This window comes from Cinclus cinclus, chromosome 4 (genome assembly GCF_963662255.1).
Source record: "Cinclus cinclus chromosome 4, bCinCin1.1, whole genome shotgun sequence".
Lineage (NCBI taxonomy): Eukaryota > Metazoa > Chordata > Aves > Passeriformes > Cinclidae > Cinclus > Cinclus cinclus.
The window spans coordinates 12186715-12204624 of record NC_085049.1 but is presented as its reverse complement, the minus strand read 5'-3'; the positions used below and the strand labels follow the sequence as shown (position 1 = coordinate 12204624).

The window sequence follows — 17910 nt, the reverse complement described above, 5'->3', positions numbered from 1 at the left end:
AACTATACAACTGAATTATAAAGCTAGCACATGACAGAGATATGCCTGGGGAAAGCTGCTGTTAAGAAAAAATGGCAGTCAATATGAGGTATTTGCTTTAGGACAAAATGAATTTTTGTTTCTTTCTAAGGAAATTGAATGCTGATGTTCGGGGGTTTTTTGAAGTTGGGATTGTTGGGGGTTTTTTTTACATCTAAGTTTCTAAAGGAAACCCTTGGTGAATAGTATAATTCCTGATAATGTACTGAGTCTACTTTGTCTGCTTTATCTGATTTTCTGTATTTTTCCCAAACTGTTTTGGAAGCCTAACAGCTTTAAAGAATGCATTGTGTGCTGAATAAATAACATTAAAACTCTCACCCATTAAAGCTGGGTATAAAGAACTCATTGAAGGCCTTTGCTATTCCCTGTAATTTCCCAATTCTGTCTTCACACCTTTTTTATGAAGGAGTTGCCATGACATCACATTTGACTTTGTGCTTTTGATTTGGTCAAAATTTTCTATTGTCATTTCAGTGTATTCTGCAGGGAGGTTACAAAAAAACCACTTTGTCACCCCCACCCCCCTTGTTTCCTGTTTATATCTGATTATCTGAACTGACATTTTAATGTACTTTCTTGTTCTTGCCCATTTGAGTAAACGTGATGTCCTGAACTCCTCTTCTTACAAAGCTGGGAAGTTTTGCTTGAGGAAAGCAAATTTTGCTTAAGAAAATTTGCTAATAAATTAAAGGATGTTTTACGACTCTTTGTTATTTATCCTGATTGTATTTATCCTGATTGCACTTTTTATACACTCATGCACACACAATCCCCCCCCCCCCCCCAGTCTTTTCTGGGGTATATTAAGTATTAATTGCATATGCATCAGTGGCAGGTCAATCTGAACCAGGAAATTTTCTCTGCCTGGTGGCTTTCCTCTTCTTTTTTGTTGTATTTTTTTTTCTTTTTTTTTTTTTTAATTTCTGTTCTAGCAGCCAGTCTCTGTTACTGTTCATATTTAGTTGTCTGTCCTTCCCTGGACATATTGCTCCTGTTCAAGAAGTTTCCCCAGTTGCTAATATACCTAAATTGCTTTTCACCTACACTGATTTCATGCCCTTAGAAGCTTGGAATGCTTTGGAAAATTAAAAGTGTCATTTTATACCATGGGTACACAATACAGTGAAAACAAGAGAAAGTCCAAATATTTTCAGCCTTCAGAGCTACCCATGAATCTCCGACTTGTCATACAAGGCGGTGAGGGGAAATTTTTCCTGGTGTTTTAGGTACTAGTCAGGGTTTGTATCAGTCTTGAGAAACAAGGTCTAAGGTGTTACAGGCTCCAGAACAGGTATCAAATGAATTTCAGCCAGACTAATGAATGGATCCATCATGTGAAAAGTATTAAGCATTATAAGCAAAGTGGGACCAAAGAATAACAATTAATGGTGGAGAGAAATGTGGAAAAATGGTGTGATTGCTGTGTAGCATGAAGAATAGTTACTGATGCATGACCGAGCAGTGCAGCTCAGAGAGAGTTTCTAACTGCATCAAGCATGTACAAGTAGTGCAATAGAAAACTTCCTTCTCATATTGGATAGAGCATCAGAGGCAGAGAAAGGATTTTCATTCTTTTTGATCATATTTTCACCTGCAGACCATACCCATTTTATTGTGTTCTCATTTGATGAAATGAACATAAACATATTTTGGTACTTGTTTTCTAAACTTGAAAAGCTATCTGTTCCTCTGTCTTTTCTCACAATGAAGTCATAGTCAGAATCTTAAAATGAATGTAATTTTAAGAAAAATAGATTTTGTTTAGTGGGGCCCCCAGGTATATTCCATAGCATTAATTGATTAATGGTGTAAGTATCCCATCTAGTTCATAAGTGCGTGCCTTAAACCTTGAAAGTATTTAATGCTCCCATGTTTATAGTTAAATAATAATACCACTCTTTGTATCAAAAATCAGAGGAACTTCCAGGAATTATTTTACTGTTATTTTAGAAAAAATAACACATATAAGACCAAAAGGATGCCTCAATGATAGTTCAAAATGTTGAAACTTAAGCTGTAGATTACTCCTCAAGTAGTTTCACTGTAATTAATATTAAATGGTTTCTTCTCTTCTTGTCTTCAGGAAGATTCGGCCGACTGCGGTGGGGCCTCTGGTCTGAGTCCATCACTGTGGTCTATGGTAGCAATTCAGTCGGTCCTGCTTTGGCTGTTATCTGGCAGCAGACACTGCCAGTTATGACCTTGCTGAACCAAAACCTGCGTAACTTAACCAAGACCTGGCCAAAACGATAGCCTCAGTTTCATTTTCGAGAGGGTCAGCTACTGAGACAGCAGCAGAACAGCAGTGCTCGTGTCTGGTCTCATCAAGGCGCCACGATGCCTGCATGTCGGAGTGTCGGATCCTTAACCGTGTGTGAATGCTGCATCGTCTACGCCATCCAAACAGATTTCTGTATGTGCCCCGTTGGGGAAATCTAAAACCTTTTGTTTATTCATTTGTTTGTTGTTGTAATCTTGATGACTTCATGTAAAAGGGCTCCCCTAACAATAGCTTATGTATATGATTTTTGTTTCTTTTAAGCTTTGGATATCTTGAAGATTTATATTCTTTTACATGAACAGTTTAAAAACCAAAAAGAGAAAGGAAAACGTTCTCCTCAATATACATTACTAGCACCACAGTGGCTGCTTTTAACATCAGTTTTGTCCAAACTAGTTGAGTAAAATGAAAATATTGGCCAGTCTCCACCAGGAGTTCAGCATGATTGGAATGCTTTATGATGAGTGGTTAATTCTTCCAAAATGAATCATGCAGCCAGCTAAGCATTGGTAGGTTGATATGGTATGTAGAAGTGAAGGAAGGGAGAAAATTACTGTGTTTCAAAATACAAAGGTACTGGAGAGTGTAACAAAACAAGTGATTTTCATCTTAAACTTAGTGTCATCTGTCAGAAGCAAATGTTAATTTCAATGTAATATTCACCTCCTTTTCACAATGCAGTTACATATAAAGCTAATAGAAATTCTTCAAAGGCTGAAACAAAAATGCTTGTGAATAAAAAACGTCTTTGTGATATTTGAACGTTGGTTTCCAGGGGTATTTTGCATGATGATGATGATGCTATGTTATTGTTTTTCAGTTTGTTTTCTTTGATGGTAGAGTATAGTTCATTGAAAAGATAACAGAGTGATTCTTGTATTGTGTGAGAAATTGAACATTGCAATGTGTTGCAATCAAATCATATTAAATTATACTATGAAACAGAGCTCTGAATATACTGTGCAATGATAAAGCTGAGAAAATAGGGTAAATATAGATTGTAACAAAAGGATTGAGGTGGATTTTTTAAAGAATAGCGATCTCACTTGAAAATCTGTGTACAGATATTTTAAGAATATAAAAATCAGATTTAACACTTTTATTTTTGGAAGTATATGTTCTCTAAGGTTCATATCAGGTTCCCCCTTTGTTTTCTTCATATAAACCCACCCATAATATTAAAACTTATGCTGTTGCTATTTATTATTGAAAATAGCATATTTAACAGCAAAATTACCTGGTTGCTGCAATTAGAAAAACTATAAACAAATGGGGAGCCTTGAATCTATATGTATGCACATTGATACTTGATTGTGAATAATAACTCTAGAAGTTGTTTTTATACAACCTCATTGGTGATACAGGTTGGTGCAGTAAATTACAATATTACAGTGTAGCATAGTGTTGATGCAAAATATGATTTGCGCTTTTTTTTCTAGTTTTCAGAACTAAACAGTAATGCAAGACAGCTAAACCAATGAATGTGCAATTCTGCTGGTATTGTACAGTTCTGCTAACAACTGCAATATGCAAATATCAATATGGCACAATACACTAGCTCTTAAAAAATAAAAAAATGCAAATCATCAGTATGTATATGCTGGCAATTGATTGATATAATTTTAATCATGCCAAAAGCTTAAAAATATTATTGGGCATGCATTAATATCCTATGAAAACTGAAGAAGCTACTGAAAGCCATGGCATGGCTTGAGCGATCAGATGTCTACTGTAGTTGTACTCATGGCTGGTTCATTGTTTTTCATGTACCTTGGCTCCAGCTATGTATTTTCTCATGTTTGGGAATACAGTGAGTGAAAAAAATAAGTCCTCACCTTTTGTTCAGTTATAAAATCTAGGTTTAAAAAAAAAAAATACACCTAGCAATGTCATAGGGTTAAAAGTACTGCTAACTGTTTTGGATGACTTCAAGTCCTCCTCAGGGAAGGTGAGTTAATGTTGATAATAAGGGTGAAGGTAAACCTGGAGCTCTTCCTTCCAGTCATGGTGCTGCAGTTCTGTTCACCCTAGTTACCACCTGATAAAAAAATTGGTTTGAGTGTTTCCAGTGACGAGATTGCATCCAGTATTTTTCCTTAATGTGCTCAATTTACATTTTATGGGAGGAGCAAGTTTTCTAGGATTAGGCCAATAATTACTGCACTTACTGCTTTTACTCTGAGGTTCCTTTAAATACTCGGTTTGCATTGTGCTCTTTTAATTTCATATTAGTATATTAAATTCTGTATAATTTTCACTTAGCTTCCCAAAAGAAACCCTTCATGGATCGAATTGCACTGTTTAAAACACTGTGCTTATGCCGGTAGGCCATATTCAGAGATATTTAATAAACATCTGATTGGAGTTTGTGGGGTGAAAGAAAGATGGCACAAATCCATGCTGCCACAGGAAAAATCTGTGGCTTTTGCTCTCATCCCACTTCAATAAGAGTGCTCAAATGCAAAAGGAAGGAGAAGACCATGCCATGCAGACACATAGCTCTCCTGGGCAATCCAAAGAGGGAAATCCTTCACCCCTCTATATGACCTGAAGAAATGTGTTTGTATATAAACATATAGCCTTCCAGCTAGCATTATAACATTCTCTGTGAACAATTAGCCAACATGATACCCATCTTATTAATACTTTAGAAAGTAGTGAGTATATATATTAGAATATTTCCATAAGTGATGGTCAAGACTCTTTTTAAATATCCCAATATCTGCAAAGTGCAAAACAGACCAAAAATGCAATCTGAACTTCAGCTATCTCAAAATGCGAATATCAGTCTGATAGAAATAACTTGCATTAATAAATACAAATTCTCATGCAGAAGAGTATCCTTATACTCACAGTGCATCATAATCATCTTCTCTTGTCCTAAAGTTTAAATTAAGGTATTTTTAAATATGATATACGGTAAAAAAGTTGCATTTTTTAAAGTCGGGTAAAAGGCTCTGTTAATGGTTGCTCAAATCCTTTAAATAGTGTGAAGGGAATTGTTGGGACTAGTTCAGTTCACACAGAAATCATGCAGTGTATTGTACATCTTACAAGTAACCACCATTAAAGTTGTTACAGCCTGGTACTGTGCAAAACAGTGATCTGAGGACTTAACATGAAAGGTTTCTTTCTAGCTTTTTCTTTTAACAACCAGCATTACTGCCAAAACACTGACCGTGGTCCATATTTGTAAGAGGTTTTTAACATGACATAGCAGGTCTGATTGACAAGATTTTTAGGTCCTGTACCTTTAACACTTTAGTATGATCTTTTTCATGTTTCTAATGCTTGAGGCTTTACTGCTTAACTTGACAAAAACAACAGCGTTGCTGCCATTTGTAAGTTTTCCTACAATATTCCTTTTATTAACTTAAAACCTGGCCTTACTGGTTTCAAATAGGCAGTATCCCTTTTAAGTGACCTTTGCAACCCAAGTGTTACTTGCTGTGGTCGAGAGCTTTTTGCTGTCACTGAAGAGACATTAAGACCTTTTTTCCCATTAACACATAACAAACATGCTTAGTATGACTTAATTCCAAAACACAACCTCAGTACCACTAATCCAAAAATTCAGATGCTAGCACACTGGTTATTAAGAAATATATTAATGCCTAAAAGGCGCTGCAATGCAATCGGGTGTTTTTAGAATGTCAACCTAAGGTGAAATCTTAACAACTCCTTTCTTCGGATAAATTTTGCCCTAACTTCATCAGACATCCAAGCCTTTAACAAAGGCCAGATTTATTGTTATTTTGTTCATACCACAATGTTAATACTGTTAATACTCATTGTATACTATTGTAAAAAGATTAAAACAAAGCGTCTGAAAACAATTCAAGACTTTTCAAAAGTTAGCCTCACCCTCTTCCCAGCTACTTGCATCTGTCCTGTTTATGGTTTAAAAGAAAAACATCATCTTGAAGAAATATTTCACTGAGGCTAAAGGGATACTGTCTTGTTCAGATGCCATGAAATTGCGATTGTGATCTGACTAAGCTGTCTTCTCTTCTTGTGTTGGATGGAATGTCTGGATCATGCTTTCTGGAATATTTTTATTGAAATGCTCAGTGTGCGTTTCTGCAAAAAAAGACTTGATTGTTCTTACGAGGCAAGCAGGTCTTTCTCCCTTTTCTTGTGTTCTCTTGACACTTTTGTGGAACTTGACAAGCCTAGAAAAAATATAATTTTTTGTAAAAATTTGTACAATAATGTTATAAAAAGTTTATAATCCTAGAACTGTTGTGTTAATTATTGTGCAAAAACAGTATATTCAGAATAAAAGTTTATCATTTAAAATCGACAACTATTTTATTGTTCATTCTGTATAATAAAAAATGTAAATAAGAGCCTATATTATTTGCTATATAATATTTTTGAGTTTCATATCATTATACCTAAGTGTCTGTCTGAAGAGACTGAAGACAGTGCCTTCACGCAGGTCTTCATGGCGTTCAAAGAAATATGCACAGCAACCTTCATTGCTGTTTCATTCGTGACTGATTAAATAATTTTTTAAAAGTGGATAAAAGTGTAACTAATGAAAACTGAGGGTCTGTAAAGCTCTCAGTAAAATAAGAGTCTGAGACAGCTGAAGTATCCCTGTTGTCCTGCAACAATTGCTTTTGGAAGGGCTGCCATTTGCTAACTTGTAAACACAGATGAAGTCCAAGAGTTCATTCACATGGAGAAGCAGAGTGAAATCAGATGGCTCAGATGGGTCCTGCCCAAGTTGTTGTCCCCACCTCTGATCAAAACTGTCATGATTCAGTCGGCTTCTGTACTGCTGCTGTTCTTAGCTAAGCACTGTAATTAAAGGGGGTGTATGTACTTTAATGAGCAGGCTTGGGGTGCTCAGGAGGTGCTTTGCTGGGTTTCAGACTTCTGCAGGGGCTCTGGCAATCTCTGTCAGAAGTGCAGGGCAGAAAGCTGCAAGTAGCAATTGCTTTAGAAGCCTGATTTTAATCCTCGACTGTGAATGTGTCACAGCCCAGAGAGAATGGCAGTTGTAAAATTCTGATGGATTTACTGAATCCCTGAGGAGTAGATAAGAGAATAAGAAATAAAATGCAGATTCTAGTTCTGCAAAATAATAGATCACCCATGTAGAAATGCTACAAGGCAGTGCATGACACTGTGCATCAACATCCAGAGATTACCAGCCTCAACTAGATTAAACATTGCTTCCTAACTACATGATTATCCCCACATGCTGAACTCCGTCATGTTTTCTGTAGGCTGACTGCCATCGAGATGTAGAAATAAATAAATCCCAAAAATCTCCTTCTTGTACATGTTTAGTTTAATTGCTCTATTACAATGCGCTACTCATTAAGTAAAGGAGAAGACACTCTTGGACAACACAAGGTTTACCTCCCACACTTCTGGAACTTTTAAGCATCTTTGACCTCATCAGTTTGATATGGGAATGGCTGCACTGCAGTGAGGTATTCTATACTCATCCCTTGTGCAAATCAAACCAGAATGCACTTGGCCTGTCATATTGTATTATTTTGAGAGATGACTTCACACTGTCCAATGCAACTCTATTGCTGCTAACCATCAACAGAAATCAAGATATTATATGATACAAATATTACAAAGTGCCTTCATTGTCACATCTATTAGTCCAGTGCTCCTTGAAATGCTTGACTGAAAACTATGCCCACCCTAAATGGTACAACATTTTCTGTCTGTTGCAAAACACATTGAGAACAATATCTCTCTTTTCAATAATCTCTTAGGAGCTTTTTGTTCACAAAATATACATGGGGGAAGAGGAAAGAAAAATGAGACTTTCGGGAGAATGATTTCATCTAAATTCTAACTGTATTTCTTCTAATTGTTTTAAATATTTAATAATTTCTCTGTCTGTCAGATTGAGAATATCACATTCTTAGGAGCTGACCTTTCCTTTTGAAACCTTGTTTAGAAACCCAGACGCCTTTAGTGGAATCTTCCCTTTTAATAGAACATCTGCCCTACTCTTCCTTTCAGGGTTTTGAACCTTGTTTGTCCTCTGGATGTTTCAAATCTTTCCTTGATCAGATCTTCAAGTGTACATCCCATATTGTGTAGCACAGGTATTTGAACTTGGCAATAAGTGTTTCCTTTGGGGAAATGATGAATATGTTTATGATTTGTGTCACCTAGCTGTAGTTGTCAATTGTTCCTGAGTTACTGTACAGTGAACAGTTAGGAGCTGGTTACACATGCTTAGCCAGACTTTAAACATCTGCCTTAATGATTGGAAGGTGAATTCTTTAACAAGACTTTTCTACTGCTATTTTAGTTGCACGCTTTTTCAAAGAGAGGAGTTAACATATATTCATTACTTACTTAATTACTTTTTTGTTTGGGTTTGTTTAATGGGTTCTCAGAGCTGCTAGCTTCTGACAGCTGTTGTGAGAAGGAAATATGAAATATAGGATTTCAGTGGTATTAATTCTTCCTCTACAAGTGTATCTTTCATTTATTTTTTTCAGTTACTGAATTAGTTGTTTGGTAAACAAAATAAAACACGTGGAGTTAGAAATGAAATCTCGCTCAGAATTTCCATTTTAACTTTTGTGGCTTTAACCCAGACTCTTCTTGTGACCCAGACTCTTGTGATCTCAGCCTCTGTTCTGTGGCTTGATTATTAAAAAATATTTTTTTTGAGTATTGTAATACTCACTCTATGGAAATGTTAATTAACATGCTTGGAACACTGACACACCAACAGCACAATGTTTTGGTATGTGTGGTTAGCATGTATTATTCCTGTTAGGCATTTTGAGAATCCAAGCACTGCATTATGATACGGGTCAGCCAGTTTGCCATGTAAGCGCTGGGAACTTCAGGAATTAATAAATCTACAGGAATTAATTAGCTTTAATGTAAATTGCAGACACTGAGGGTCTCCTCTGCCTAAAAAATACTGTAATACCTAATTTCAAGTGGGTTGCAAATTAGGAGCATTCTCCTGTCCTGTTTGTCTGTAGTCTTCGTCAAAAGAGAAAAGACTCCATATTAGGGTAGGATTTGCTTTTGACATTTTTTGGGAATACCAGTCTAGGAAATAACAGGCAGGGAAACTTTGAGAAACTGGAGCTAAATTGTATGTAGTGGGATTCACTAGGTGAGCACTAGATGTCTGTGTTCCTGGAGACAGTGGAGACACATGATATATAGACATGGAGTAGGGAGAACTGTCCCTATTCCAGCCTCTGGGGGTCTTAGTGCAGTTTGCAAACACACCTTTCTGTTGAAATTGAGTCATGGGAGTGCTAGATACAGAGGAGAAGCAAACAGTGGAGATATATTAATTCAAAACTTGACTATTTTGTTTTGCTGGATCAATCTAGCTCCTAGGATCAATGTCTAGGCTCATAGCTACCAGGGAAAGATACGGGCCTACCTCTGGTTTAAAGGCTATTGCTATGCAGACACAGTGGAAGAGATGCCAAATCCCAGACTCCGAGAGGAGCTTGTTTGGTGCCTGTGGTTGAAGAAGAGTCTCAGCCAACACTGAATGCCTTCCAAAGAAGAGGGGAGATAGTGGTGGTGGTGAAGGGGATATTGCTCATCTTTTGCATCATGTGCTTCCATTTATAATACTTGTCTCAAAGACATAAAATCAGGTTCTAGTCTTTCTTTAGTCTGAGAACATCTATTCTGAGAGCAGAGAGAATCTGAGCACTTAGATTTAGAGGCAGCAATGGCATCTAGCCTACAGGTCGGATGGTTACTTTGAATGGTCTTGCCATCAGGCTGTTGAAGATATGTCTGCAGCAAGAAGATGATCACTTTTAAGCATTTGTTTTCCAGTATTGTAACGGCATTTTATTATGGCTTTTAGAAATTGTTATTTCATTATGGAATGGGAAAAAAATAAGGGATAGGTAGAACCTGAAGATCTAGAGCATTCTGGAAAGGTTAAATATCTGTAACTATGTGCAAGATATCAGAGTTGTGTGTGTTTGGGGCCCCAAAGCTTGACTGAGTTATATTTTGCTTCATAAATGCTGTGATACGGGATTCTGAAACTAGTCAGTGTTTCTAGGACATTTCTGAGAAGGGTGTTTATGTCATTAATCACTTGAACCTCTGATTTTTTTATATTTATGTCCAGTTCTAATCTACCAAGTCATACAGTGTCAAGCTTTAAAATGAATCCTTAATTTTCAGTGAATGGAAGGTCTCACTATCCACAAGGAAAGCAGCTGTGCTGAATCTAAGCATTTAGGATTAGGAATAGGAAGTATTATTGAGCCCAGATTTGATTTTGGTGGGCTGTTTCATGGCTTGGAAAATATTTTGCTTGTTTATTCATCCAAAAATTTTCTAACCATTTGAGGTGGTATCCAACTTTGCATAATCCTCTAGCTGAGGCAGCAGCATGGAAGAACAGTGGTGACAGGTTGCTTGTATTTCAGTTGGACATTGCTTTAACTCTTGGATCCTGGTACATGTCATAGAGTTTCCTTTTCTGAAACCTGACTTGCTGTGTGATCAGAACTGTAAGGGTAATATGGCCAAGGGGAAAGTAAACTGTAACTAGAGCATCCTGCAGAGAGGGCAGGTCTGTCACCATAGTATTGACTCCTGCTCTCCCCAAGGGGCACCCACCAGGCTGAGGTGATTGCTGAGCAATACCAGCACTGCCTGATAGTTCTATGGGAGTGTTGGGAAGAGATTTTTGCCTAAGTGGAGCAAACTGGCGAATCTGTTTCCGTCTCCGTTTATTAGCCACAGGAAATTCAACAAACTAAATAATATTTGAGCTGTCGGCTGCCTAAAATTTCACTGAGAAAAATTGTAAGTCAGACACGATATCTTTCAAATGCTTCCACACCTCTGGGGGAATGTAGGTGTTAAACTTAGATTTTGAGATATTAAGATTTTGAGGGTAAGAGAAATATTTTTACGCCTTTTAGATGCTACACGTGGGCTTCTAGCAACCTGCCAGTGTGCTTTGCTTTTCAAGGTAAAATAGCCCACTGTGCTTTATTGTGGCAGATGACATGAGGAAACTGCACTTTAAAGCAGCTTGCATGTAAGGCCTCCTTTGCAAAGCGTGAAGGAGAACCTACAGTGTGATATTTGATCTTTTGGAATCTCTAGTTGAGTGAAATGTCTTAAATAGAAAATAGACTGTTCTGAATGAAAACCTATCCTGGGCATTGTGCAGATAGGCACCTTTATTGCTTCCAGAAGAACTTGTCTCATGTGAATGGATATTCTGTTACTAGAGAGAACTTTTTTAAAAAAGCTTTATTAGCCGTTTTAAAATAACAGAGTAGTGTGGAATGCTCTGTTTTGTAGCTTAGCTGTATTCATCTTGCTGTAACTAACCCTGGACTGCCTTCACCATATCTGAGGCTTTTGCGTGCAATTCTGTTGGTTTACAAAATCCAATGGATCCCAAAATCAAGTTCCAAAACAGTGTAGATGAGGATGACAGCAGTAAAAGAGGTATTGCTTTGTTTGTTTAATTGGGTTTTTTCCCCACTAAACCTACCCACCCACCCAGAACACCCAGATTACAAATCTTTCAAAAGGTAGCAAAAAATATGTATTGTTGAACTGATTACTATTAGGAAAAACAACATTTGCCATTGTTTCATATTAATGTCTTTCTGCACTATGCTTTGGTGGGTTTTTCAGTGGCTTTCCCCCGAAGTTTATGGCATGTGTGTAATGAACCTGCATCAAAACAAATCCTGGTTCTTCCATTTTGAAGTGCAACATAAAATGAGTGCTACAGATGATATAAGCTTTCTTAAAGAGTTACGGAATCTTTTATTAAAATTCCTTTTAAAGAGAATTTAATGGCTATAGCTTTAGAGGTTATAAGACATAGCTTTAATTCATGGTAAAATTAAAGTCAGATTTGCTGAACCAAATAGTCGCTTTAAAATCTGATTGAATCAGAAAAAACAAAGTGGTTCAATCAGTAGTATATTGCTCTCTAGATAAATATTTCAGACTCTACAACTGAGGAGGTTTTAGAATGGGGGTGGTGGTAAATTGTGGTGGTTGTAGTAAGGTGGGGGTCAGACTTTACTGTCTAGTAGCAAGTGACAAAAGGAGGGGAAATGACCTCAAGTTTCACAGAAGAGGTTTAGATGGATATTGGGAAAATTTTCTACATCAAAAACGGTTTTGAACCATTGGAATAGGCTGCTGAGAAAAGTGGTTGAGGCACCATTCCTGGAGGTATTTGAAAGACGTGTGGGAATGGCACTTGGGGCCATGGCTTAGTGGTGAACATGAAGATGCTGGGTTAACAGTTGGAACTGATGATCTTAGAAGACTTTCCCAACCTGAGAAATGCTATGATTATGTACCAGGGAGACTGTATTTAAATTGTAGGTAGAGAGTAAATTTCTTCTTCTAATGTTGCTCATGATAGATGAACTGTCTATTTAAAACTTAAAGGCCTGCTTGTCCAAATTTAAATACTTGTTGACTTGTACTGGTTTGTTTGTCTGTTTGAGGATTTTTTTGTTGATTTGTTGGTTTTGATTGGGGGGTTGTTTTGGTTTTCTTTTTCTGACACTTGTGCATTGTAATGCACTTAAGGAAGAGTTTCTATTCTCATGACTGCCCAGCATTTTCCTCTCAAGAGCAGAAACTTAAAGAGCAGATTGAAGGATTAACCACTTCTAAAAAGCAGACATACTTAAGAAAGGATACTTACCATTCTTCGGGGGGAATCTTAACTGGGCTAGAAAAGATAGCTGCTCTTTCTCTGGGCTAATGGCAGCCAGAGTCACTTCAGAGTACACAGCCATGAGATTCCAGAGCCTGTGTGAGTGATACACAGCCTGCAGTGCATAAGCAGGAACTCTATGAGGTCCATGCTGATATCCAGTGAGGCTGGCATCCATATGCTTCACTGCATCATGTGGGACAGTCACGATTGTTCTCTGTCACCTGCATGCCTGACTCTGTTCTCCTCCTCCCTGGCCCATGCAGGCTGCTCACAGACTTCACCCCCTGTGCCCAGCAGTGCTGCTTGCAGCACCTTCTGGTGGCTTTCAAACATTTCTGCACACGGAGAGTTACCCTCAGCCTCTGCCTCTGAAGGCATTTCTCACCATTGGTCAGAAGAAAACCTGACATATGAAATTCATCATTAAAACCACAGATGATAAAATTTGGAAACTATGTCTGGAGTGTCTGGATACAGTTTTGCATGGACCAGTGCAATCTTCGGCTGTGCCAGGCAACTGCCTTTTGGAAACATTGGGTGGCCTGAATTTATTCTGTTTAGCTTTTGCTTATGTAAAAATAATCAACTTCATGACAGCATCTGTTACTAACCCAAAGGTCATAGATGTCCAGCTTACATTTATGTGAAATAGAACCAGATGCAGATAATAAAATGATCTGAACATTTTTTAAATGACTACACCGATATTTTGTCCATATTTTCTTACTATTCATGATTAATACTTTTAAAGGTGATTTATCTCTCATCTTGGGTTCCACTATTGTTGACTTAACCTTAAGAAAGTGTGATAGAGCTTGAGAAGGAAGATCCTTTGTTGAATGTATTTTTAAAATATATTTAAATTAATAAAACATGAATTAAAGTCTGTAGAGCTATACATTTTAGATTTTAAAAGAAAATTATGTGGGTTTTTTCTTATTTATTTTCTCACAAGTAGGATAAAGCTGAGGAATTTCTTTTTTTTTTTTTTTTTGTCCTTTTAATGTACTGTTGTGGATGATAAAGCAACGTCAAACAGATTAACAAATTTGACCAACAGCTGTGATTGGTAGACGTAGAATATATGTAGCAGGGTGTCTCTTTCCCCATTTTGTACTAATAACAGTATGTTATAATAATTAAAGGACAAAATTCATATATTATTTTTGGTGGCAGAAATTCAAGAAAGATTTGTCCTGAAAAATAAAATTTATTTATGGAAAAGCTTTCTGAGGTTTCTAGTAAGTCTGTCTGGTTGCTCCAGCAAACAAAAATTGCACGCAATTATCTGAAAACCATAGAAATGAAGATTCTGAACTGAACTGAGCACTTGTTTCACTATAATGCTGGGGAAAACACTGCACATGCATGAAGCCAAGTATGTGTTTGAATACTTTCACTGAATAAAATTATTTAACAAAATATAAATTACTGTCTACTGTGTAAATTCTCTTATGCCCCTTTTTGAAGTTACTTGATGCTTGAGAATGTCTTCTAGTTTTGTCTTTACAACTTTTTCTAGTGTTACACATATTTATTCTTAGAAAAAAAAAGTTTAGAAACACCTATTTTAAGAATGGTACCTAAAGCACTCAAGTGCAGTTTTACTAATGCCAAAAAATAATAAAAAGGACAAAGTGTGTTCTTTATAAGAATTTTTGAAGTTAATTCAACAAATGGCAATATTATCAGTAAAAAACTGTTTGAATCATTATCACACCACATCTCAAGAATTATGTGAAACTTGGTGAAATATCAAACCTTCACACGGAAATGAAACAATAGCTAAAATTGTGATGAAATACTGTGAGCTTTGTTCCTTATAAAAATTCCATATTCCAATTGCAAAGATTGTAAAGAAAATACTCCAGTCGTCTTCCTATCACTTTCCAAAACAAATTGTGTTTTCTCTAAAACATCTGAAGAACTAAATGTATTTTCATTTACATGAGGTCTGATGTAATCCACAAATGCAAGATGAAAAACAGTAAGTGAAGTTAGAGTGCAGTATAAGGAAAGCTGATGACGTATCCAACAACTCTGCTGTCACATTTGCGAATTGCTAGGTAAAGGCTATGAAATATTTTTTTTTTCAGTTTTTTTGCTTGATAGTTTGCTTTTAGAAAAGAGACTTATGTACAGCGAAATTCTTTGCTGTGAGGGTGGGGAGGCACTTGAACAAGTTTCCCAGAGAGGCTGTGTTCACCCCATCCCTGGAAGTGTTCAAAGCCAGGTTGGATGGGGCTCCGAGCACCTGATCCAGGGCAAGGTGAAAGGATGGATATGAAGATGCTTTTTAAGAGCACCAACAGATCTTCTTGGAGTTGTTAACTGGTCCTGGTATCAGAGAGTTATTCCCTGTCATACCCTAAAGTGTCTGCCTGACCCTCACCACCTTAACAGAGAAGACAATTCTGGTTCAGAAATGTAAACTATCACATTCATAAATAAGAGATCTGCTGTGTTAAAGAATACATTACAAAAAAAATAATACCAGGAACAATTGTTTCAATAAGAGTTAATCAGCTGAAAATAATCCCCATATAATAAACGTGGAAACATAGATTTATTTTTTTTTAACATTTATAGTCTATTGTATATGCAGATTGGTAGGTCCAGTTATCTTGGCTAAATTCATTCTCACACTGAGCGGTGGTTCAGTACTTTAGTCCAATAAACATAAAGTGGGTTTCATTTATTAAAAAATTATCAGCTAAATTTGAGATTCCCTGTTATTCAGTAACTTGGTTTCTTAGCATTGAGAATCCGTTTTCTTCTTATTTTTCTATGAAAATAAAAGTTTGGGGGGTGGGGAGGGGGGGGCTTCTTTTTTTCTTTTTTCCTTTTTCCCCTTCATGCACCTGCATGTTTCACACTGCTTTTAAAGAGCTGGGTTTGGTAGTTTAAGTGTTCCCTGTCACATAAACAAATGTCCCAGTGAACACCAAAAACTGTACACTGGTCAGTGACTCATTGAGCTTCTCACAACATATTTTTAGCAAATAAATTAATATAATTCATAACCACAGGGCAGCATTTATGATCTGTTTGAGGAAGACAAATGGGGAGTAATGTAAGTTATATGTGATTTTCTTTTTTATACATTTTTTTATTTTATTTTAATTCTTTTTGCCTACTGAGACCTGTGAAAATGGATTAATGGTGCATTTTTCTTGCTCACATCTGTGCCCCAATACTCATCTTGCTGTCCATGCAAAATTGCGTAGAGAGAGGCTTTGTTTAAAGTGCAGGGAAGACACAAATATGAGATGGAAACAAGATAGTCATAGCAATATATAAATAAATAAGGAATATATGAGATCAGTATCTTGCAGACTTGGGGCACGTGAACATCTCATGTGAGCTGTCCTGCTGACCTCAGTGGAAAGCTCGCATGATCTGTTGAATTATCCAAACAAAAATTCTTGCATTAGACACAGGAATCACTTTAAAGTACATAATTTGTTTCTCTCTCTTTGAGAACCGCATGCTCTTGCATAAGTGGCACTGAGGTCAGAGCACTCCCCCTTCTTCAAAGTTCATGCAATGAGATAATAATAATAATAATAAATTATTATTTCTTTTATAAACTGATATCATTGCTCTAAGTTCAGCATTTTATCATTCCTTTTGTAGTTATTCCTTTGCATTCCCTTGAAAATGCCAGAGCTTCATCAAACGTTATCAAGTGTCACATCAGTTTGGACATGCAGTGCTTAAAACATCATTTTGCCAATATCCTGCTTATGGTAAAATAACAAAGAAAAGAGCTCACAGTCAAAAAGGGAACTTCAGTGAGTCTCCTCTCTTCTCACAGGACTTATCAAAGACCAGGATGAACTCCTGTTTCCAACACACACAAGAGAAGGACTATTCTTTCTTAAGCACTAAAAAAAAAAGCTTCAAAGATCCACAAAAAGCCCCCAAACTCCAACATGATATTGTATTAAGGCCAGAAAGGACTGTGGTAACCGTGAAGAGTTGTCCAACATCCCTGGACATCTCTTCAGAAGGACAGTCACTGCTAATTTGTTACATGATGGTCCTGATCATAGCAACCTACCTCTTAGGGGATGTGTTGATACCTTCACCTCCCTTGTTGTCTGCCCAGGCCTGGCTGTAAATTCTGCCTGTCTTGTTAAGACCTTATTCCTGATAGATTACACAGGGAACTGTTGTGTAGGGTCAACTATAATTCTTCTTTCCAGTCCCATCCTGACAATTTCTCCTGTTAACAGAGAGAAAGAAAAAAAAAGCCACATGTATGTATGTAATAATAACATATTTATTATCTTTGCACTAGCTTAGAGCTTTTGAATGTTTTTTTTAAAATAATATTGGTTAATCTAAACTGTGCAGATTTGAAATTTTATTTTTCTCTTCTCTTTTGGATGAGATCTTTCTCTCCTTTCTGGTTTACATCTATGCTGACAGGTTTATGACATTGCTGCTATGTTTTCCCAGCTATAACAGTGCAGACAGCTGCTCCTAGCAGTGACAAAGAACCTGTGTAGGACTTAGAAACTACAGGTGTGAGATTTGTGAATGGCTAAGCTATCAAGACCCATTACCAACAAAAAGTCAGTGTTTATTGGACGCTGCTTTGTCCATAATGACAGTAATTTCTGCAGTTTCATAGAAGCAACTTTTATCATTGCAGTTTGGGCCAGAGTGGTTGCTATGGGATGCATCAGAAGACAACCGCTTCATGCAGATTACAGAGGAGGAAAACTCTCCAACATGGTCACATCCTGTAACCCAAATATCATCTTTGTACAGCAGCAGAGGAGGTCCCAGTCCCATCAGCATCTCTGGATATAACCCAAGGCACTTCAGGGTTTCTGTAGGAAGAAGTTGGTCTGGGCCTCACAACTACAAACATTTTGCT

General features: G+C 36.9%; 1 protein-coding gene across 3 annotated transcripts in view; it reads left to right on the top strand.

Moving 5' to 3' along the window:
- Positions 1-2242, top strand: part of CACNA2D1 (calcium voltage-gated channel auxiliary subunit alpha2delta 1) — a 352862-nt gene extending 350620 nt beyond the window's left edge. For all 3 annotated transcript variants that reach the window (XM_062491655.1, XM_062491654.1, XM_062491656.1), the window contains one exon: positions 2126-2242. In XM_062491655.1, the coding sequence (XP_062347639.1) occupies positions 2126-2242 (117 nt within the window). The remainder of the gene's footprint in view (positions 1-2125) is intronic.
- The last annotated feature ends 15668 nt before the right edge of the window (positions 2243-17910 follow it).